Source organism: Bos indicus x Bos taurus, chromosome 22 (genome assembly GCF_003369695.1).
Source record: "Bos indicus x Bos taurus breed Angus x Brahman F1 hybrid chromosome 22, Bos_hybrid_MaternalHap_v2.0, whole genome shotgun sequence".
Classification (NCBI taxonomy): Eukaryota; Metazoa; Chordata; class Mammalia; order Artiodactyla; family Bovidae; genus Bos; species Bos indicus x Bos taurus.
In genome coordinates, this window is record NC_040097.1 from 25,393,802 (window position 1) to 25,418,389 (window position 24,588).

The 24,588-nt window shown below is 43.9% G+C and overlaps 1 protein-coding gene across 18 annotated transcripts in view; it reads right to left on the reverse strand.

The window, feature by feature from the left end:
• The window catches only part of MAGI1 (membrane associated guanylate kinase, WW and PDZ domain containing 1), a 639,211-nt gene extending 619,272 nt beyond the window's left edge, over positions 1-19,939 (reverse strand). For 13 of the 18 annotated variants that reach the window (XM_027523581.1, XM_027523580.1, XM_027523595.1 and 10 more), the window contains exon 1: positions 19,012-19,936. In XM_027523581.1, coding sequence (XP_027379382.1) covers positions 19,012-19,324 — 313 coding nt within the window. In that variant the 5' untranslated portion in view covers positions 19,325-19,936. Of the gene's footprint in view, positions 1-19,011 lie in introns of all 18 variants that reach the window. The other 5 variants (XM_027523589.1, XM_027523588.1, XM_027523587.1 and 2 more) reach the window with 3 other exon arrangements.
• Positions 19,940-24,588: the final 4,649 nt, after the last annotated feature.

Genomic DNA, 24,588 nt, shown 5'->3' on the forward strand with positions numbered 1-24,588 from the left:
AAGAGTAGACTGGAACTGAAATCAGGGCAGCCCACTGTAACCACCTAGCTCTTTTGATTCACAGAGTTCATGGTTCCCTATAGCCTGATTCTGTATGTATTCCAGCGATACCCGCTACAGCCAATGAGGCTGGTGACCTTCTTCACATCCCTTGCATTTTGAGTGCTCAGGCTGTTACCTCACTCAGCACAACACAATGCTTGTTCTGCTTACTTAATTCCATTTCTCTCTTCAAGTCCATGCTTGTCAAGCTTTGCCAGCAGACTGAAAATTTGTCTGCTCATCTCTCACTCTGCCCTTCAGGAATCCATGGTGTGTCTCCATAGTTCTCCTGCACTGCTCAATCAAAATTCCTGGATAATTTTCATCTCTTCCCTAAGCCATGCATATATCTGAAAGCACCTACCCACCATGAGAAGGCAGCCATTCAGCTTCATTCATTCACTGGTCCATGGAATGAATGGACCAATTCATTGGTTTGTTCTGCTCAGCTATCAAGTGCCAGAAACTGCCTGGCCACAAGAATAAGAAAGCAGGGAATTCCCTGGTGGTCCAGTGCTTAGGACTTAGTGCTTTCACTGCCATGGCCTGGGTTGGATCCCTGGTTGGGGAACTAAGATCCTGAAAGCTGCACTGCGCAGCCAAAAGACGAATAGCAAAGTATATGATTCAAGTTCCTGCCCTTAAGGTAATCACATTCTGGTGGGACAGATAATAAAGGGATTAATTTCAGATGGCAATGAGGGCAAAAGCAAAAGTAGAGTGATGCAGTGGTGAGTGACTGGAGGAGGGGAAGGTTCTATGAGAAGGTAACACGAGTCTAGACCAGGATTTCTAAATCTTGGTACAATACCAAGGACCCAGATGACTAAACTCAGTCCTACTGCAAGTGGCCAATGATCTGCTTAAGCCTCAAGGACTCAATGCCACACAGTATGTGGCATTCTTCTCCATCTCTCTCCCCCTGGCTATAAATAAGCAGGCCTGTCACCCCTTTTGCCACGGTCACCTGTCTGCAAACAAGAGAAGCCATCCTAAGGTCAAGCCAGCATTGTGAAGACAGCACTGAGAGAATCAAGGCTACCCTTTACAGTATCTAGGCTGTGTCCCTACAGCTGGTAAGTATAGGCTGAAATCCAATCCATTCTCTGCTCTCCACGCCACGCAGGGATGTGTTTGCCCAGCAGAGATATAATTTCTACTCTGAACAAAGACATCATATGGGCTAGTGGCAGCTCCGAAGCAAATCAGAAAAACATGGCCCATGCCCTGATCAAACCCTACCTGAAGCTCCCTTCTTATTCTGAAATCCTTGGTTACATATATCAGTTAATCCTCTTTGCTGTTTAAGCCATTTGAGTTGTTTTTTCCTTTGATTTGCAACCAAAAGCATCAAGTGATAAAATGGCTTATGCGACTCCCAGGTAACTTAAGAGTTTCCCTCCCTGCATAAAATACTCAAATTGAAGTAATTTATTCAACCATCTGTTATATTAGGTGCTGGAGACTGAGCAGTCCACAGGAAAAACATCATCCCTAGCTTCATGGAATTTATCTGTTCTATGTAAACCACTCCATTTGAGACAAGCAGCACACTGCCATACCGAGCTTCTTCAAGAAAAGTGCCACCAGTAAATATATTGATAAAACGGTCAAAAGGACACTTAAAATCTACCTGTCCCAGGCTTTCACACTTAACAAACATCAACACAAAGGGTCACTTCAGCCTCTTTTTCTTGGAACAGATAAATGTGTCACTAAAGAAATATGACTGCCCTCACCATTTGTAATAGCAACGTCTCCCATGCTGTTCAATCTGGTAGACTCTAGCCACGCGTGGCTGCTGCTACTGCTAAGTCACTTCAGTCGTGTCCGACTCTGTGCGACCCCATAGACAGCAGCCCACCAGGCTCCCCCGTCCCTGGGATTCTCCAGGCAAGAACACTGGAGTGGGTTGCCATTTCCTTCTCCAATGCATGAAAGTGAAAAGAGAAAGTGAAGTCACTCAGTCGTATCCAACTCTTAGCGACCCCATGGACTGCAGCCTTCCAGGCAAGAGTACTAGAGTGGGGTGCCATTGCCTTCTCCAGCGTGGCTGCTGCTGCTGCTGCCAAGTCGCTTCAGTCGTGTCCGACTCTGTGCAACCCCATGGACTGCAGCCCACCAGGCTTCTCCTTCCATGGGATTCTCCAGGCAAGAACACTGGAGTGGGTTGCCATTTCCTTCTCCAATGCATGAAAGTGAAAAGAGAAAGTGAAGTCACTCAGTCGTATCCAACTCTTAGCGACCCCATGGACTGCAGCCTTCCAGGCTCCTCTATCCATGGGATTTTCCAGGCAAGAGTACTAGAGTGGGGTGCCATTGCCTTCTCCAGCGTGGCTGCTGCTGCTGCTGCCAAGTCGCTTCAGTCGTGTCCGACTCTGTGCAACCTCATGGACTGCAGCCCACCAGGCTTCTCCTTCCATGGGATTCTCCAGGCAAGAACACTGGAGTGGGTTGCCATTTCCTTCTCCAGCAGCGTGGCTACTTATGGCTAAATTTAATTGAATGCTATGTAAATAAAAAGGAAAAAAAACCTTTTTCATAGCATGGCTGGTGAGAGGTAGCCACGCCACCGCATGACAAGTACACAATCTCCTTATGCTAGTGTATAAAACAGCAGACAGCACAGGTGAAGAACATCTCCATCACTGCAAAAAAAACTCTACTGGGTTGTATTAATACTTTCCTTCTCCAGAGTTTACTTTCTATTTTACAAAAAGGCAAGCACGGTGATGAGGAAGAGGTCTCTTAAATTACTAGGCTAATGCTAGGATCCTGAAGCAAAAAGATGACCTTCCACATACGCATCTGCACACAGCCAGTATGTGCACCCTAAAAGAACCAGCAGCTCAAATAACTCAATTAGTATTTCTATTCTTGACTCCATTCCCCAATCAATGTTCATTTAAATGTAGAGTGGGGTCTGCTACCATCATTTATTAGGGAACTGGATTTGAAAAGGCTAGGATGTCTCAAGGCCTGGAGTCTCAAGCTTTAAACTTACAACAACAAGCCAAAATTTTTTTTTAAACAAACGTGTGGATTCACAGGGTCCACCCTCTAGGATTCTAGATTCCACAGGTCTGAGATGGGGCCGAGTAACCCCCGAGTTTCATAAACACTGGATGATTCTGAATCGGTGACCGTTTTATGAACCACTCTTTGGAATTGGGGTTATCAGGATTCCACTGGGCAGGGAGACATGAGTCAGCGGCACCAACGGACTCGCCCGCAGATGTCCAGAGCTCACAAACTCTCCCAGGTAATTCTGATGTACTTTCCATTTACCCAAAACCTAATTTGCGGGCCCCTGTTTCTGAAGTTGATTATTTTCTCCAAGCAGCTCTGCCTGCAAGCTGCTGGCAGCCACCAGGTGACTACAAGTGCCTGGTAACAGGTACCCAGGGCTTCCAATTTCCCCCACAGCCCTTCCAGAATGTCTTTCTTCCCTCAGGAATCCAGGCAATAGGGTGACTCATCATGTTTTATCAAACCCCATGGACGGGCTCCTTCCACCAAAACAGATTCCAGCAGTGACAACCAGCTATCATCTTCCCCAGTAACGCCGTCTTCTAACAATCGCCTTCCTCAGAGATAATTCACGCAGAATAGCTTCAGCTTACATTTTTAGCTAAAATGTCTCAGAAACAGATTCACATTGCTTTAGAAAGCCTAGGCCTTTCTTCCTTATGGCAGTATTTTCCCACAGACAGAGACAGAAATAGCCAAGAGCTGCACTGAGTTTTCCTCTGCTGGGCATCCTAACTCTCTGACATTCCTTTTTCAAATCATGATATGTGTACAATACATCAATATTGAGACAACACTTTGTGCTTTCTAAAGAGTCTTCCTAGACCCTGTGTAGGTACTAAACGGTGACTTTGCACTGTGGCATGATTCCTCATGGCTGGACTCTTCTCTCTGCCAAATACCAAAGCTCGGGAAGCTCACCAATGTCTGTCCAGCCTAAAACACTGCAGAGGACTTCCCTGGTGGTCCAGTAGTTAAGACTCCACTGCAGAGGGCACAGGCTCATTCCCTGGTCTGGGAAGATCCTGCATGTGGCAGAGGGCAGCAAATAAATTAAAATTAAAAAAAAAAATAAAAACAGTTAAAACACTGCAGAATATAAGCCTTTCCTGCTCCATCTTATCCTTGGGCATTTTAAAGTAGGACAGAAGCCAAATTTCATCCTAACTTGGGGGAATCATGGGTGCCCCAAAAGTGGTGATCATACTGAAGGAGGCGGATCAGAGCATACAGCAGTCTCCACTTGAAAACACTCCTTAGTTTTGTCTCACACTCAAAGTCCTGAATTACATATAGTATATCTTATCTAAAATCTGAATTCCTAGACAGTCTCTTGGAATGTTCTCACTATGATACAGATATGGAGAGAAAGAAGGCAATGGGAGCAGAAGAGAATAGAAACACAGTCCCCATCCACACCTGGCACAATCTGAGCTCTATGCCGGGTTCTCACTGCCAACTCTACAGTTTTCATTTTACAGAGGCCCGTCCTTGGTTGGCTCCATGACAGAAAAACTGCACTCCCTAAATTTCAAATCTGATTTACACAAGTCCCCTTCCCCATCCTAGGTCAGCAAGCCTGGTGCCCACCATGAATCCTGCAACACAAAACGATCTATGATGCAGGCAGGAAAGCAAGAAGGGCTGCACTGGTTTTCAAAAAACTAGAATTCTACCAGATAATGCTGGCCTGGAGAACAGAGGTGAATCGTGCTCTGAAAGCATCTGCTCTTGGACTAAAGGTCAGGGTCCTGATTTACCTGTAGAATAGCCAAACGAGACATGTTATTAGGGATTTTCCTGCCATATTTAGAAGTTCCCTAAGAAATACACATAAAAGTCATTCATTCTTTAATTTGGAAGACTACACATTTTAGAGTACAATAACCTCAGGGCAGAGAATATATACTGTTCCCAGTACATACTCACATAAATGTCATCAAGATGTTATTTTGCACCCAGTTCTAAGACTCAGCAGACCAGGACCCTGAAATAAAATAGTCCAAGACTCAAGATCAGCTGTCAAAATATAGCCTCTCCCCATCTCCTTGTGACTCGAATGGGAGAGCTGTCACCAGCCAAGTGACCAATAAACTAACATGGTCTAAAGAGACAAACCTGACCACTTCTGGAACTTCTTACTCTCCTCAACACACGTTTGTGGGCCCTCTCTGGGAGCCAGTGGCTATTCTGGGCCCTGAAAACACAGATGAGTAAGAAATGTGATAAATGTTCTTGAAGAAACAGTATGAGAGACATCAAGTGAGAGAGACAAACAGGTCAACCAGAGGCTGCAGCTTGTTGCTTGAGGACCAAATATGGCTCCCAGATGTGTTGCTTGGTTTATCCATGCTTTAGACAATTTTTGAACTAACACTTTCAAATTGGCAAAGTTCATTTTTTTTTAACAATCAAAGATTCTGCACTTCTCTTTAAAGCTTAAAAAAATCTGGCAACGATGGGCAGTGCCCTGACAAGTCAACAACCAGCTGAAGCTGAGTGGCAACTGCTCCCTTTGAACAAAACAGCTCCTTCCAATTTACCCCAGTCCCCACCATTCCCTGATGCCCTTTAAAATATCCACTCATTATCTGCGTTTGTGATGACTATTGCAAAGGAACAATTCCAGTGCTAGGTAGGATCTGTTCTAACTGAGCTAAGTTAAGAAATATACAGGACTGTCACATCCAGGTGGCAGGGAGTTAAGTTGATAAGCAGCCTGAATGGTTTTTTCAAGGCATTAGTTTTAAAAAGATAAAATTCAAGTGAGACAAGAAGTTCTAGACATCTATCCAAAGAAAATAGCTGAAGAAGTTCACTGAAATGTATATATAAGGATATTCAGCAATGTGTTGTATAAAACAAGAACTAAAAACAACCTAAATGTTCACTCTGAAAACACGATTTAACATATTATAGCACTACTAAAAACCGATTCCACAGCCATCAAAATGGTAAAGTTGATCTACACATAAGTGTAAGAAAAAAGTCTATGATATGTCGTTAGGCACAAAGAAAAATCACACTAAAACTACATGTGCAGTACTATTCAATTTTCAGAAGAAAAAGACCCTCCCAAAAAAGTCTACCAAAAAAAAAAAGTATGTGTATTTATATATGTTTATATATACATATAAATGTCTGGGTAAAAATAGAGTAACACATGTATTTCTCTGAGACGGGATTATGTGCAATGTGGGTACATTTTCCTTTCATACAGTCACATCTTTCTGTATAGTACACATTGTTTAAATGAGGGAACAAATTGAATTTCACCATGAAAAAACCATAAGCTATGGAAGCACAGAACAACAATGGAGAGTGATCGACAGTCATCCAAGATCACAACTTTGAGTTTTTAAAAAATTAGAAACCAAAAAAATCTACATGCCTGTGCTTTCTGGGAAGAGGAAAAGAAAAAAAACTACATGCTCCAACACCAGAGAAAGTCATTTTTTAATAACTTGATCTTGAGTTTTGAATTCTTAACCAAGTCACACAGACTTAAACAGGCTGATAGTTGGAGGAGGAAATGAACAGGCTCTCCCTATCTGATGTAAATTCCAACGCTTAGCCAAGAATCCAGGTGGTAAAATACTGACTCTATTTAAATCAAGCCAAAGTGATGCCTTCCGTGGCCACATTACATAAGCAATAGGCTCCACTGCTGCACACATCTGGTCAGAATAAAGGCCCTCTAAGACCTTCAACACAATTAATTCAATATTTTCCTGACAGTTCAAAATGCTACGACAACTGGCAGACAACCATCTTAAATCATCACGGAAAAGTCAGACATATGGCTAAGTATATTTAATATGCTTTAAAAATAAGCCACAGATTTTTGAGCCAACGAGATCTTAGGCAAGAATTTTTATTTATTTAAAAGTTATGCCTACTCGTTACCTCAAAAGATTTCGATTCAAAGGTGATTGCTTGAGAACCTAGAGAGGGCAGAGATTACAAAGAGACATAAAACAGGGATGCTGCCTTCAAGACTGTGAGAAGCACATAACCCAGTGCAGGAGACAGACAAGCAAATCTGCGTTCAAGACACTATTGTGACTCTTGAAATCATGATGTGCATGCGGGAAGACAGAGCACAGAGGAGGAAATAATCAACAGTGTTGGTGATGGAGATCTGGGAAAAGAGAAGGCAAATAAGCAGAATTGTTTGAAACTTTGTAGCAGCACCCTGTGTTCTGCCCAATAAACACTTTGCAAATCCATTTTATGATTATTATTATTAATTCTGGGACTCTTTTTGGGGATAGGTGAGGTCACCGGGCATGGTTTGCTGTCTCAGACAGCAATGGTACAGCTTAACAGAGGTCAACACACTTCTAGTGTGGAAAAACCTAGGACGAGAATTTTGGAACCAGGCAGATCTGAGCTGGAATCTACCTAGTATAAGTAAGCTACCTGGGGACCAGGATAAATTACCTGAGCTCTCAAGCTACTTTTCTCATAGCTAAAATGAGAATGACATCATCCACCCAGGCAAAACCCTAACCGGGGTCTCAGAGACATGGCAGAAGATGAATATATAGTAATTATGATGATCAGTTTACTGCTTCTAATTCAGATTCCCAATCTCAACCATGAAACTACACCTGAGAGAAGAGCTTCTGGACTCAGTCTCAGGGCCCTCTAGGGCTGGATATCTCTCTGCGATGGTTGTTGCTGTCCAGTCACTAAGCACGCCAGGTTCCTCTGCCCTCCACTATCTCCTGGAGTTTGCTCAAATTCATGTCCACTGAGTTGGTGACCCTATGTAACCATCTCATCCTCTGTCACCCACTTCTCCTCCTGCCCTCAATCTCTCCCAGCATCAGGGTCTTTTCCAACGAGACAGCTCTTCGCATCAGGTGGACGTATTCTGCACTGTAGGATGTTTGGTCACATCTCTGGGCTCTGCTCTCTAAATGCCACTTAGCATTGCCCCATCCTAAGTTGAGACACGGAGAAGGCAATGGCACCCCACTCCAGTACTCTTGCCTGGAAAATCCCATGGATGGAGGAGCCTGATAGGCTGCAGTCCATGGGGTCGCGAAGAGTCGGACACAACTGAGCGACTTCACTTTCACTTTTCACTTTCATGCATTGGAGAAGGAAATGGCAACCCACTCCAGTGTTCTTGCCTGGAGAATCCCAGGGACGGGGGAACCTGGTGGGCTGCCATCTATGGGGTCACACAGAGTCAGACACGACTGTCGTGACTTAGCAGCAGCAGCAGCAGCAGAGTTGAGACAACCAACAACATCTCCAGACATGGCCAAATGTCCCTTGGGGATCAAAATCCTCTTCAGTTGAAAAACCACTTCTGCAGAGGATGGATTGTTGGGTCTTTGTTGATGGGTCTTCATTTCTGAACTGAAAATTATCATGGCTGCTATTAGGTAGGTATGGCGGTAAGGACTACATACCATACACACCAAGCACAGGATAAACTGTGTTGCATATGTTTTCTCATTTAATCCTCACAACCACCCCCATGAGGTAGGCATTATTCTCATTTTCAACTGGAACAACTGACGTTCTGGGAGGTTAACATGCCTATGGCTCTTCAGCTGGAGTCAGACCCAAACAGGCTGACTTCAAAAGCTTGTACCACCAAGTCCCACTGCCTCTCCAGCCTTTCTTGATTCAGGAGTCTAGGTATGGTGCCACGAAGGCCAGAGGACCTCAGGGTCAAGCTCTTAAGGATCACTTTTGCTGGTACTGCCCTACCCAGGACCCCCAGGAAACTGGGAGAGGATCATCCTCCCTACACCTTCCTGAACCAGGGTCCTGAGGACACTCATTAGAATTAATTCTTCACCAGTGACAACACGGAAGAAATTCAGGCAGAGATCCAGAGGTTTCCTTCTTCCTTGTCTGCACTAATCCAGTCTCAGCCTTTTTAAATAGTGGCATCTGAATCAGGCAGAAAAATGAGGGCTTTTTCTAGACTTGAAAAGCTCTCTAGGGAACTGTGTACCACAATTGCTATCTCTCAAGAGATCCTTTCTTCTCCCGCACGTGCTTTCCAACAGGGAACATTCAAACAATAACAGAAGCCGGTATTTCGTGAGCACTCACCACGTGCCAGGCCCTGGGCCATGTGGTTTACCTCAGTCTCCTAATTTGATCCTTCCATCAGCCTCAGGTAGTAGGTATTATTATCCCCATTTTCAGAAGGGGAAATCCTGGCACAGTGAGGAAGAGTATCTTGCCCTAAGTCACGCAGGTATTATACTGAAAAGCCTGACTTCTAACCCAGGCCAGCCTGAGTCCAAAACCTGCCAATCTACAACACATTGATAAATGCATACAGTCCTGTTAACACTGTATATGGCAATAACTGTGAAACATGGCTTAAATCAGGGCATAATGGCCTTTTAATTGCACCACCATGCCACTGTCCATAAAGAGAGCTTCGAGTCTCTCCTCACAATGGACTGAAAGATTAGCCTTATTGTGGAAAACATAACTGCATCCCATTAAAGTCACACACTAATGCCTCCGCTGGCAGTAAGAACAGGGCTGACACCTTAGCCGGGAGGATGTAATTCTCTTACGTAACTCATTCTCACCACACTGCAGATGGAACAGGAAAAGTCGATACACACAACTGACGGTGCCTGGAACATCTCCACCATCATCCACTGAAGGGTGAGAGAGTGTGCAAAGTTATCTGGCACACTCAGCACGGTGCTGGTCTAAATCCCTAAAATAAAGACCATTTGAGACCAGCCTACAAGGCTCACTGTCTTCAAGGTTACTCTGAAATCAATCAGTGAAGCTCTATTTAGCCCAAGTTATAGACAGCAAAAGTTAAATCAAGTTTAATGCAGTTTATCATAAAGTACCTACATTTTCAGAGACTTTCAAATATCAGAATTTTCAGAGGCAACCAAGCTCAGAGAGAATTCTTCTAACTCTAAAGTTGACAGTGGACATTCAAGAAATACTTGAGCAATTACTATGCATTAGGCACCATTCTTGGTATTGGGGATCCAGCAGGAAACAGATCTACAACAACCCTACCCTCTTGGAGCTTATATTTGAGAGAGACAAAGTAAGGAAATTAGTCATTCTGAAATACTTCACATATTATAAAGTAAAATAAAGCAGAGGACAGGATTGGGAATGACAAAGACAAGTGGGAAAGATTTGAAGTTCATGAGGGAGTAAGCCTCCCAGGTGACCAGGTGGGGACCACCAGGCCACGGCCGGGGAGACAGAGGACAAGTTACAGGCCAGATCGTTGGCGGGTGGAGGGTCTTGTGAGTCACCAGGAGCATTTCAGTTTTTACTCAGAGAGAGAAGGACTAGAGAAACAACTGTGTTATAGATTATCCATTCTTTAATTATTTAGCTATAAAAAGAGATTACTATTTAATCATAAGAGACATTGTTCAAATTACATCTTCTCGGGTTGCTACATGCTTTCAGAAAGGATAACATCTAGAACACACTGGACCCTCCACAGGCTGCTATACCATAAAGCGAAAGTCAGCATTACTTGCTTGTGCTTGACATCCATGCAGGTTCAGCTGCGAAAAACACCAAAACAAATTCCCCAGACATACTACATGGATGTTGACATCCACAGGAGCGCAGTAGAGCAAAGCTCCAGTGTTTACCAAGGATTTTTCAAGGTTATAGATCTCACATATGAGCTCCATAAAGACAGGCAGGAAGGCAGTAACCTCCTTTTTTTAGGATATGAATGTCAGCCCTTAACGAATTTGACAGCCTTTATTCACAGTGTATACAAAAATCAGTATATTCTGTTACACGTATATACAAACTTAAGGAAGGGACCACTGACATCACAGACTGGTGTTTTGCATTAAATAATCATCGTTTATAAAGCAACATCCTTCATGTAAACCCTTGTGGTAAGGAGATGTCAGAATGTTTTCCCTTATAAACCACTTAATTCCCCTTGGTGGATATCATCAATTCTGCCATCCGAAACTAGCTGGGTAATGAATGCCAACAAATGCAGTGAGCCCACTGTATGCCACAGCATCATAAGGTCAAGTTATTCGATTTTTAAATAACACGGCCATTGGCAAAGAGTAGCCACCAGAAACAGTGGACATGTTGGGTTCACTGTCCTTGCATTATTTTTTGTAAAAGCTGTAGAATGTTCCACAGTAAAACCTAAATATATCCTTCAGAGAGTGGTCTTTTGGCACCAAGAACAAAAACAGATTGATTTTTGAAAGTTTAAGTTAAAAAAAAGAAGACATAAACACAAAGCTCAGTTTAAGAGCAAGAGAGGACAAAAATCAGGCTGCTTTCTGCAGCAAAGATCCAATTCGCTCTTGGCTGGAAAAACTGCACCCAGGGACAAGGCTACAAGAAGACAGAGGTAAAGTGTCATTCTTCTGGATGCTGACATAGACCAGGTCCCACATAAACAGAAAACAGGACAGTTCCTTGTCATCCTGTTGAATGAACAGCTGAAATTTCACCTCTTAAACCCCACCTAGAGTCCACAGGCAGAAATACTTAAGTACAATTCATGAAGCCTTGTCAGTTATTTATTTATTTATAGCTCAGTATAAATTATTAGAGAACCAGCTGATCAGAATGCCTAGTGATGAGAAAATGAACATATTAGGATCCAAACTGAGAAGAAATCAAAGAGGAATAGAGAGGAAAGGAGGAAACATGTTGTAGATGGCCTGATCTACATTCACCATCCTAATAAGAAGCAGGAAGAGAAAATTCATTCATGCAGCCAACAAATTCTAGCGAGCACCTGTGGAAACAGTGACAGACTTTATCTTCTTGGGCTCCAAAATCACTGCACATGGCGACTGCAGCCATGAAATTAAAAGACGGTTGGTCCTTGGAAGTAGAGCTATGACAAACCTAGACAGCATACTGAAAAAAAGAAACATTACTTTGCCCACAAAGGTCTGCCTAGTCAAAGCTATGGTTTTTCCAGGAGTCACGTATGGATGTGAGAGTTGGACTATAAAGAAAGCTCAGCACTGAAGAATGGATGCTTTTGAACTGTGGTGTTGGAAAAGACTCTTGAGAGTACCCTGGACTGCAAGGAGATCCAACCAGTCCATTCTAAAGGAAATTAGTCCTGAATAATTACTGGAAGGACTGATGCTGAAGCTGAAGCTCGAATACTTTGGCCACCTGATGAGAAGAACTGACTCACTGGAAAAGACCCTGATGCTGGGAAAGATTGAAGGCAGGAAGAGAAGGGGACAAGAGAGGATGAGATGGTTGGATGGCATCACCAGCTCAATGGACATGACTTTGAGCAAGCTCTGGGAGCTGGGGATAGGGAAGCCTGGCATGCTGCAGTCCATGGGGTTGCAAACAGACACGACGGGGCGACTGTACCAAACTGATGACTTGCCAGGTACTATTTTAGGGAAACAGAGGCATGAACACATGAGACAAATTTCTTATTTTCATGAGCCTTACATTCCAATGGGAAGAGAGACAGACAATAAAGAAGCAACAAAAGAAGATAATGTGAAATTATATCAAGGCTATGAAAACACAAACCAAAATGGGGAGACGGCATGTCATATAGGGAGCTCTCTTATATGGGGATCAGTGTGAACACAGGGGCCAGCTCAGACTGGCTCTGGAGAACCAATTACATCCATCTCTTTCCAACTCCAGTGATGCAACAAATCAGTGTCTCCCTGCCACCAGAGCCAGTTGTTAAGCCTTTAGGAGCACACCACCAGATGAGGAGGTCTTTCTGAAGAGACACTAAATAGACAAGTCAATCTTGTGACCATCTTGGGTGGGGTCGGGGGGTGGGGGAGGAAGCAAGCCCAGAGACCCCAAAAGCAGAATTCACAGGAAACCAAGCAAGATAAAGCACTGTGTTTTAAAACACGAACAGAATTATTTTGTTAAAATGTTGTAATACATTCCAATTGGTCAAAATAAACACGCAATGTCAAAACAGAACTCAAAAAAGCACAAAGAACTATATTCAATTGTGTAATGGTCCTAAGTCCCTCATTACAGCGAGGGGAAGGGTCTGGTGGTGGTGTTGTGGTTTTTAAATTGTGTCTTATTTATTGTCTCCATTCTGTCTGTAAAAAAAAAAAGTGGAGGGACAGTTTTGGTTCCTGGGTAATTTGCAAAACCACAAAATTCACTTACAAAAATATGTAAGCGTGACCTATAATATTACCAGTTTGGGAAACTACAATCACACCCTTTTAAACTTTTGGAGTCTGGGTTATTCAGGGAATCTTAGCATTTTATGAATGCAAAGGAACTGAAGAGGCATAACCACTTATTTTAGGTATAAAGAAAGGTCCAAATAGGTAACATACTGGAGATAACAGCACTAGTCACCTAGCTTGTTCACGATTATCTGTTTCATTTGATGCCATATTTGTTTTCTTCTTCTTCTTTTTTTCAGCCCCACTGTGCAGCATATGGTATTTTAGTTCCTCAACCAGGGATCAAACACATGCCCTCTGCATTGGAAGCACAGAGTCTTAACATCTAGACTGCCAGGGAAGTTCAATGCAATATTTTCAATGTCACTCTATATCCTAGGACAGCGGTGCTCAAAATTGAGCATGCATCAGAATCACGTGATGACTTGTTTAAAACACCCACAGGCTGCACACTCCTGAGTTTAGGTATCTGTAGGGCTGGGGTAAGGGCCAGGAATCTGCACATATAACGGGTTCCCTGGTGATGTCAATGCCACTGGTCTGGGGACCCTACTTGAAATTCACTGATCCAAGAACTGGAAGCATGGGTTTTGCCACCTAACACAGCTGAGTTCCAGCTCCACTTCAGCCACTTGTATGACCCTTGGAAAAGCCACCCAAACCCTCTGGACTTCAGTCTCTGACACATAAGTCCAGTTGGGAGGAATAAAGAAATGCCCATAAAGCACTAGCTCAGCCAAGGGCAAGGCCTTTTAGAAGCAAGTGCTCAAAAAATACTAGTTACAGCCTACAGAAATGTTTCCTTAATCATCATGGCTCCCCGTTATCTGCTATTTCACTTTCTGTGATTTCAGTTACCTACAGTCAACCCCAGTCTGAAAATATTAAACAGAAAATCCCACAAATACACAATTCACACGTTTTAAATTGTGCACCAAGTAACATGATGAAAGTTCCCACCTTCCCACTCTGTCCTGCCCAGGACATGAATCATCCCTTTGTCCAGGGTATCCTGCCTATTAGTCACTTAGAAGTCCCGTTATCAAATCAACTGTCCAGGTATAGCAGTTCTTGTATTCAAGTGACCCTTACTGTGATCAATAATGGCCAGAAAGCACAAGAGGAGAGATGCTGGTAGTCCAGATCTGCCAAAGAGAAACCATAAAGTACTTCCTTGAAGTGAAAAGGTACAAGTTCTCAACTTAATAAAATCATATGCTGTGGGGACTTCCCTGGTTAAGACTGCACTTCTACCCCAGAAGGCAAGGTTTTGATCCCTGATCTGGGAACTAAGATCCCATATGCCACATGGCACAATCAAAAAAAAATCATAAGCTGTGGATACTAAGATCTACAGTAAGAATGAATTTCTATCTGTAAAATCATAAAGAAGGAAAAAAGAAATACATGCTAGTTTTGCTTTCATACTTAAAATTGCAAAGTTGCAGCTGCAGTGCATGATAAATGCTTTGATATTGATAAGATAGAAAAGGCATTAAATTTGTACAGTAAGGGATCTTGAGAGACCACATTCACATACCTTTTATTACAGTATACAGTGTTATAATTTGTTCGGTTTTCTCAAGTTTTTGTTAATCTCTCACTGTGCCTAATTTGGAATATACCATTCAAAAATACTTCACTTTTCTCCTTTTTCAACATACACTAGAATAAAGTTCAAAAGATAGATAAGATCAAAGATTGGAAAAGATATGGCAGAACTGGAACATTTATAGCAGCTTTATTCATAATAGGTGAAAGAAAAAAACAGTCCAAATGTCCATTGAGAAACAAAAATATAAACAATCTGGTATATGTATGCAATGTGATACTACTCCCCAATTCAAAACAATCATGATACACACAGTACGAAATCTCCAAAATATTTTGTTGAGGGCAAAAACCCAGACACAAAAGAGTGTCTTTTGTGCATTATTTCATTGATATGAATTTCAATGATAGACAAGACTAACCCAAAGTGAGAGAAATCAAAGAGTCAATGCCTCTGGAAGAGGTGGAGGGAGCTGACTGGAGAAGTATAGGAGGGAAATTTCTGAGGTAATGGAAACGCTCTGTATCTTGATCTGGGTGAAGCAGACATGAGCATATACATTTGTCAAAGCCCATCAAACTATATACTTAAGATCTGTGCATTTTACTACAGGTAAATATAAACCTATAGTATATATAGTACATGTATATATATATCTTATTATATATATGAAGTGATTTATTTTATATAGCATATATATGTAAATTTCTTAAGGCACTTTTATGACAAAAAACTGTCATCCTTCATTTAAAATAAACCAACTCCAACCAAGTAGATCCATTTAGCTTGATTCTTTCACAGACCAGTCCTATTTCATATACCATTTACAACAGACTAGTTTAGTCTGTGCAACTTTCCAGAGAGCTGCCGTGAAATAGAGCAGAATTCTCTCCCACAAGAGGACCATGACATTTCCATACAGACAGCACCCAGAGTGACCCGTGGCCCTGGGAGTAGCTAGTTTAAGGCGCAGACAACTCAAAAGCATTATTTTCCTTTACCAAGTAGGAGCCTATTTAATATGATTAAAACACAGTAATAAAAACACAAGAAGAACAATTTTGTCCTATAATTTAAATCATATTCTCAATATGAAAGAGAAGGCTGGTGATGGTGAAGCCTGGATGGGAGGGGAGTTTGGGGAGAATGGATACACATATATATGTATGACTGAGTCCCTTCCCTGTTTACCTAAAACTACCACAACACTGTTAAGTCGGCTATATCCCAATACAAAATAAAAAGTTTCAAGCTACCAAAAAAAGAGAGAGAGAAGGCTGGTGAAATGCTTTCCAGTGCCTTCTTTCTGTAATGAAGATGTTAGAAGAGCTGCCTGCGCCTGTGTAATCATGACAGGAAATAGTAGCTTTCACATTGCGGTGGATTTCAGGCCATTCAAATGTCCCCATCCATAACTTTATTCCACTATAAGAAGAACAAGTAGGTTTGCATACACACACATGCACACACACTTTCTATGAGCATTCTTGCATAGCACACAGAATAATTCCGGGTGAAAGGAAATAAGATGGGAAGACACTAGCTTCCTTCAAACCCAGAGGCCTCTGATTCCAAACACACTTGGGTTACCTGATTGACCTTTCCAAAGTTTCACGATGATGCAGCATTGGGACAAAGCATCCCAATGTTTGGTAACTGGTGGAGGGAGGCTCAGCCACCTATAGTATCTCACACACTGAGAATGAGCTCCCATCGATCAATTAGACACTAGTAAAACGCTCCCTGCGCCCATAATCTCCAGGATAGTCAGGAACTCGTGCCCATCCTCTACCAGCCATGTCTCCAAGATGCCCCTGCATGATGACCTGCAGCCGACCCCATCAAATGCTATGACAGTATTTTCTCTACAGTTGTATCAAGTCCTAGTAATGCAGGAACCTGAATTATGGTGTTAACCTCATAATTCAGATTCCTGACACTAAAAAAACCCAAGTCAGACATGACTTAGAGACTGAACAACAACGAAGTCCTCTAGGAAACCTTCTCTGATCATACAACTGGAAGTTAGTTCCTAGTTTCCTAAATGCCAATGCTCATTTTTTTAAGTATCATTTATATTGCACTTTAAGATCCTGTTTGTACATAGGCATTATTTTCTTCCCTGAGACTGGATGCTCCTAGAGATTGAGGACTGTTTTGTAAACTTCATTTTATCTCTAACATTGCCAGCTCAGTACATAGCACATAAATGTCTCAAAATGTTTGGTGATATATGGAGTAAGTGGAACCTGTTTTAATGGAGTAATGGTAATACACTGGGTTATTATCATTCTATACCTAATATCTAATAAAGTGCTAACACATTTTTTTTTAAAGCTAAACTTAAAAGCTAGACACAGAAATAAATAACTGCCCCAATTTCACTTGAAACGTAACAATAGCTAGTCTTTATTGAGCACTTATTATGTGTCAGGCACTATTCTGCACCCTTTATAAGTTTATGTAATACAAAACAGCCAGTTCAGAGATTCGGGAGACATATTTCCAGGTGAGACAAGGTGTTGGACCTTAAGCAAAGCTGAGGTGATATGCAGTAAATGAGGCATATTCTCTCCTTTCAATGAGCTTATCACCTTGTATGGAAAGAAGGGAAGGGATCTAACGCATAGTTCAGAATAAGTAAAAAACTGACAAGACACACATTTAGGGGAATCCAGAAGAAGGCTGATTTCTTCATCCTGGCAGGATGCCTGGGGGCTTCTTGGAGGAGGTGTGCAATCAGATACTGAGGACACAAATGTAAGGAGATTTCCATAACTGTCAGTCCCTCAGCTCCCAAAGCTACCAAAAGGCCGGTCTCTTCTCCCTGTCCCCCTCCTCCACATCATCTGGAACAGGCCTGTTTCCAAAAGAGGACTAGCTCAGCCCAGCCCTCCTTTCCTCTGCTGCTTGCCCTTTCAAGCACACAGGCACATGTATGAACTTTTCACCAAGGCTCAACCTGGTGCTTTTGCAGGGAAGAACCTGGATCACGGTGTTTGATCATACAAGGGACCCCTTTAACGGAATCCATTCCTTCTCTACTTCTCTACTCAGGGACAGCCCTGAGCCTATACCAAACTAAGACGCAAGGGACTCCCCCTAGCCAGCAGCCATCAGAAGGGTCATCACTCCTCTCCAAGCTTCTGAGAGGTGAATTTGCTTCCACTCCCTTCTCTTAAGTGCACCCCTCAGGTCTCCCACACTCATCCCCCACCTCTTCCTCCTTGATGGTTAAGGCTCTGCAACAAGGATTTTCAAACCCTCACTCTTGGTATCTGTGTGACCTTGGGCAAGTAACTGAACCAACATCAGTAAATGAAACAACGTCAGTCCCACCTTCTTCATCCGTAACATGGGGTTTATAAGAAAAACTCGCTCTCAGAATTGTTGTGCATCAGAACAAAAGAGTGCAAGGAAAGCATTTTACACAGAACCTGACACATAATAAGCGACAAGAAATAGCAGCTATAATCATCTTCACAGGGATGATAACGATGGTTGCAGTGATGGGGATGGTGGTGATGTTGGTGGTAGTATAAACTTGGGCTTGAATGGCGCTGAAATACCCTCTCTATTCTCTCCCCCCACCGCCAACCACAAGTCTGGGGCCAGGCCACACGGTAGAGACACATGAGTCATCCAGTTGTGGGGTGAATGCAAGATCTTCAGGCTGCAGGCTTTGGGACTGAAAGGTGGTGATGCCCTAGCCCACCTGGCCGGTCACGGGGTGATGCTGATTTTCTGATTAAGGAGGTCCAACAATCAAAGACCCTCACCTCCTTCATACCCATTCTCCAGGTCTGAAAACAGCTAAGAGATCAAAGAACGCCGTAGCTACGCCCGCTGCAACACTCGCCCAGGGAACCAGGAGAGCGTCCACTTTGCCCCTGCCTCAGTTCCCCAACTCTCCTCCCGGTGCAGGCAAGCCACTGCTGCACTTGGTGGCAGAGACAACAGGTTAGCAAACCGGGCCAGGGAAAAATCTCTGCGCTTCCCCGAGCTAACCCAAGCCCCTCTTCCCAACGCAGGTGGGCAAACAATCCACAGCCTCTCAACAACTTGGTGTATTTCACCATCACTGGGCACACGGCCTCAACATCGCCCCTATACCGCGTTCGCAGGAGAAAAGCGGGAAATCGAAAGGGGGGCGGGAGGAGGCTTCTCAGCCGGGTTCCCTTTTCTGGGGGCGCCTCCAGGAGGCGCGTCCCGACTTACCTTGTCTGACGGCTTTGAAGGTGACGGCCTCCTTGCAGCTGTCGATGACTCCCAGTACGTCATAGCGGGGCAAGCCGGACACCCGGATCCCCTGCACCTCCAGAAGCAACTCGCCCTCGCCCAGCCGAGGGCCCTCGCCGCCACCGGGAAGCCCCGCCGCTTCGGTAGCCGTCACTGCTCCAACATACGGAAACTCTCCGTTCTCCGCGCCCCCCAGCACCGTCACCCCCAGCTCTCCCTGGGGTCCCCGCTTTACGGTGCATTCGTGAACCCTGCTAGTCCAGTGGTTCTTCTTCTGGATCACCTTCGACATGATGAGTTACACCCCTCCTACCTCCGCCAAAAAAATAATGATAAAATGAGAGACAGGTGCCCCCCACAGCACAAGCCCCCAAGCCCCTGCTGGTTCATGGGAGAGACATCTCCCCCCCAAACAACGCAGCGGGAGAGAGAAACTTGGCAGCCTCGCTCCCTTGCACACACTCGCTCACTCAAGCCATCATAAAACAAACTTTCTGGGCTTCCCCGCGAGCCCTGCACAGGCGCCCGCGAGCTTTGTTTGCATTCCGGTGCTTCTCGGTCCACGTTCCGGCGCCCGACCGTGCTCTCTGGGATCAGAGTCCACTCTGCGCCGCTTGGATTATTTTTTTTCCTTCCTTTCTTTCTTTCTTTCTTGCCTCTTAGAAATGCGGTGTCTCCTCTTTGCCTCCCGTCTGGTTCGCCTTTCCTCGCGGGCGGGCAGTTTCTGAGGGTGAGGGAAGCCCTTCCAGGCAGTTGCTGGGAGCCCTGGAGACGCGGTAGCTGAGCGGGGGCGGGGGGGGACAGGAGGGAAGTGCCTGCGTCCCCTTTAAGCAGATACAAAGGCTCGGCTTGTTTTGTTACAGTTCATTCTATTCCGCGCCGCGGAGCGCAGCGGCCGGCAAGAGGAGACGCGCGCGCATGCGCCCCGCGACCGCCTGCCGGCCGGCCCGCCCCACCCCGCCTTCCCGAAGTGAGAGATTCCAATATGCTTCCCGTTGGGTCCTAAGTCCGACCCTTCCAGGATCAGCCACTTTTCTCCCCCTTCACACGCCCTTCTCGTTCCTACTTTTATTTCAGTGCTCACGACTCTGCATAGCCCTTCGGGGGTCTGGGAGACGAGCAAGTGTTTTACTCCAACTGTCTGCAACTTTTGAAAACATAGGCAATCTGCTTGGGCATTTTAAAACCATTTCAAACAGGTGGGGGTTGGGGAGACTCACACTCCCTTGCGCTCACACTCACGCACACACGCACGCACACACGCCGGCCTAAGCTTCCTTACCGCCCTCGGCCAGTGGCTGGCCACGCTGTCGGTCACCCAGCCCACCCCCCGCCGCAATTCCCTCTAATACCCTGAACCCAACCCAGAGGAGTGCGCCTGCCCGGCTTCCCCCCAACCTGCACTGTGCAGGCGGGTTCTGGTCTTGGAGCAGGGTGTGCTCCAGCCTCTGCGACCCTGGAGGGGGGGGGGGGGGGTGCTGTGGTGGTCCCCCAAATGGGATCCGTCACACGCTCACACACGTATACACACATTTATCTGCATCCTTAAACTTTAGGGCCAACTTTTCTGGACGCAGATAAAGTATAAGGCGAGGGAAAGAAGCCAAAAAGCAAGAGGGGCTTGGGGTCTTCAACCGAAAAGGGTCTAGCTCTTTAAAACTCCCTTGCGGCTAGAGACCTCTGGAACCAGGCGTCTGTCCTGGACTCAAGTTCCTGGCTGAGCTAAGCAGCCTTTGGACCCGCCCCGGGGCCAGGAGATAAGGATCACTCCTGGGTCAGGGATCTGCACCCGAGTCCTGGCGCCCGCGGGGGCGTGGGCGCGGCAGCCACCTCTCGGAATTCACAGCCGGGAGTTGCTTCTGCCTCGGGCGGTGCCCGAGGGCGGGGGCAGAGCCAGCTAATAATGTCCCTGCTAGGTTTCGGAACGTGCTCGGGGGCTGCGGACAAAAAGAATATCCTGCACCGGCAAGGCTTCCCTCCCCAAATACTCCCCAATCGGCCTGGGCGATAGTCTCCTAAACATTTTCTTTTCCTCAGTGATTTATAACTTATTTATCCATCTTGGGTCACAAGAGAGATTTCAAGTGCTAAATAAGGGAAGTGAGTGTAAAGGACTCCGAAAGGACGGGGTGCCGCAGAGGTCAGGGTTGAGAGGCGGGCTCTGAGGTTTAGGTTCTCACCGGTCCAGTGTCCGTGTGATCTTGACCAAGCGCTGGGACCCCTCAGAGCCTGAGTTTCTTAAGTAAGTGTAACAATACCTGACAAGATTTTGGGGAGTATTACGGGGAGGACACTTGTAAAGTGATATATAATAAAAAGCTTACTAGTAGTAGTTTGAAAATAGGAATCATTCGGGGTTTCAAGTTACATGATAATTCCTCCTTTTCTCTCTAAAACTTAAAATATATAGGCATACATTTAAATATTTTAAAGCACTGCTTATAGGGCACTTTTCTAAGCCAATAAATATAAGAGAAGAACGTTGCTACTTCTCTCTTGAGATATCCAAAACTGAAAAATCCTATTGCCTTCTAGTATTTGTAAAAGAAGGAAGTGGCCAGTTTTCCATGGCTCTTCTTGGTAAGGGAAACCATCTTCAGCCTCTTTTCTCAGAAGATATCCATTTGTCTCCAGCTTGACTGGATCAAAATGAATGAGAAATTAAAAAGCTTCAGTCCCAAAACCAAATAAAGATCCAGCCAGTCAGAATCTTAAGGATAGGTTCTATCCTCTGGATGTTTAAGCTTGCCTTTACATGCATGGTGCTAGTACACAACACCGAGGACCACAGTCTATCATCTTGATTCCTGAGCTCACAGACACTTTTAGGGTAAGAATCTATGTCCACATCTTCTTGGACAGCATATACTCCAGGAAGGTAGTGGATTTTGGCAGTTTGGTTTACTGATGTAGTCCCAGTTCTTAGAACAGTATCTGGTACCTTGTTAATGTTCAAGTATTTGGTGAGTGAATCCTCTTCCCAAAATGCACATTTTTGCATACCACCTTAAGAGTGAAATCACAGATTTCCCTACAGATCATTGGTAAGCTTGCCCTTCTATACTTCCCACCTCCCACACTCCATATTTTATAACTGTGGGTGCCCACTTGCCAGGAATTCTCCCACTTGCCTCTAATCAGCGGTCACCTACCTAGAGGAGTCCAAACAAGATCAAGTGGTCGGCAGTTCCTTCCACTGGCAGCAGCACCATCTTCCCTCTCCAGGGTTCCACATGACCCTGAAGCAGAGAAGAGGAAAGGACTTGGAATTTTGCCTACTTCAGATTCTAGGTGTGGAATAACCTCCCCAAAAAAGAAGGGAAAAGTGAGGGCACAGACACCAGGGTAGAGAGAGGTATACAGAGACATATTAAAATCCAGGAATTTAAAAAGGAGTAGTTTGAGCTTTCAAAACAGCTGAGACTGCCAATTTCCAGACATTAAGTTTATGATGTTCCCAAACTCTCTGCCTCTCCTCTGAACCTTTCTGTTTGTTCTATTTCTCCTGGTTCAGTTTCTGTGTCCCAGATTGGAAGGAGCTTCAGGGCAGAAATCATATTTATTCTATCCAAACTTTGAATCCTCAGCACCTAAACCCATGCCTTGAGGTGAGTGTGCACTTACACACTTGATGAATGAATGTGTGAATGCATGGGTGAAGTGTGACCTTAAACTATGTAGTATGTGACCTTTAGCATGAAACCCATTTAGATTCCCTGGCCTTTCAGTGGTTAGTTAGGACTACACATTTCTGTTGCAGGGGGCATGAGTTCCCTGTGGCATGGCCAAAAAATTAAGTAAGTAAAAAATAAAAAAAAAAAACATGAAACCCATTTAGATTTGGTGGCTAAAACTGATATTTATAGACTGTTTTCTTAAGAGTTTATAGTTATCTTGAAGTAGATTTTTCTTGAATATATATAAAGAAGAACCCTGTGTTCTGGCTTCCCTCACTTACATTATGACTTTGACAATACATTCTAGTGGGGGAAATAATGCCATAAAATACCTAACTTTGAGGTTTACCATGTGTGCCAGGATAGTTATGTACATTATTTTATTTAATCATTATAACAATTGTGTGAGGTAGGTATGGCCTTGATTTTGTATGAGTGACTTTGATTTTAGAGGAAAGTAAAGCTAGTTAAGTAAAGAAATTTGCTCAAGAGCCTGGAAATGATAGAGCTAGGATGTGAACGCAGGGGCCCGAACCAAAGCCCACATTCAGAACTACAGCCCTATGGGAGGGGTAGGATGTGGCCATCCACCATCTAGCATATTTGGGTACCAGCATATTTTGGCTCCAGTATCCACCACATAGTGTATGCATACCAGTTAAGACAGTTAAGACACTCTCCCATCTCTTCCTTATAAACTGAAAGAATACAGTGTTCCACTCTGGAATCCAATCTGCAGTCCTCCTTCAGTGGGCTCTGAAGATCAAATAATTTACTGGAATGTAGAGAGATTAATTTGCAAACATTTCTGAAGTGTCTAGAGATCTGTGGGCTCTGGTACAGGTGATATGCCAATATACTGTTACTGCAGAAGCAGTTCAACAACAAAATCTTAATAAACATGATTAAGAAGTAAACTGTGACATAATAAACTGCAAAAACGATGGTCTTATTTTCCTATAGGTAGTTCCACTCAAAGGAAGAAGAAAATCCACAAATGTAAAACTGTGCATTTCTTTCTTCCAAAGACATTTCTTTTCAAAGGTTTCTAGTTGTGAGTAAAGAAAGCATTACTGCAGTCGAAAGTGGTAACTTACCTCCTTTTTTTGAAAATGTGAAGACAGGAGATAAGTTGGTTGACTGTGAGGCAAAAGAGGACATAAAAATTGGTTATCTTTTAGTTTCTGAAGAATGTCATCAAGAAGCATATATTATAGATATCAAGGTAAATGCTTCATATTCAGTAAGGTAACTGACTCCAAACTGGTAATTTAGAGCAGATCAACAAAGGAAGTTAAAACCCTTATTTCAGATAGAGGGAAACAGATAGTGAGGACCACTTTCTGAGTCACCTCCTGGAGGCACTTTTATGATTCACTTGATAACATGTTCGTTTCCTCACAGGGAGGCAGACAGGTTTTTTCTGACCACAGTACCCCTCTAGTCCTTTCAGCTAGGGAAGAAAAAATAAAATGTTAATTCTCGTGATCTTCCAAGCAATCGCATGTGAACTATTATTTTCATATCCTAGAGGAAGAACTCCAGGAAGAGAGTTTAATCCTGGCTAATGTTCTGGTTCACTTCCATGGGAAAAAATTAATACTGGTAACTGGAAGATTTGAAATTTCAATATTGGCTGTGAAGAACCAAGAGAAACCCAAGAATTTATTATGGAAATCTCTCCTAAAATTTCCCAAATATTCAGCTATACTGAAGTATATCATCCTGCATAATTCCACTGAAAATATACGTGGTGACAGTAAATTTCCTTATGAACAGGATATTTGCAATTTTCTTCATAATAGATATTTGTATCTATTTTATCTCCCACCAACTCTATGAAAATACAGTAATTGGAACATGGTAGATGCTTAAATAA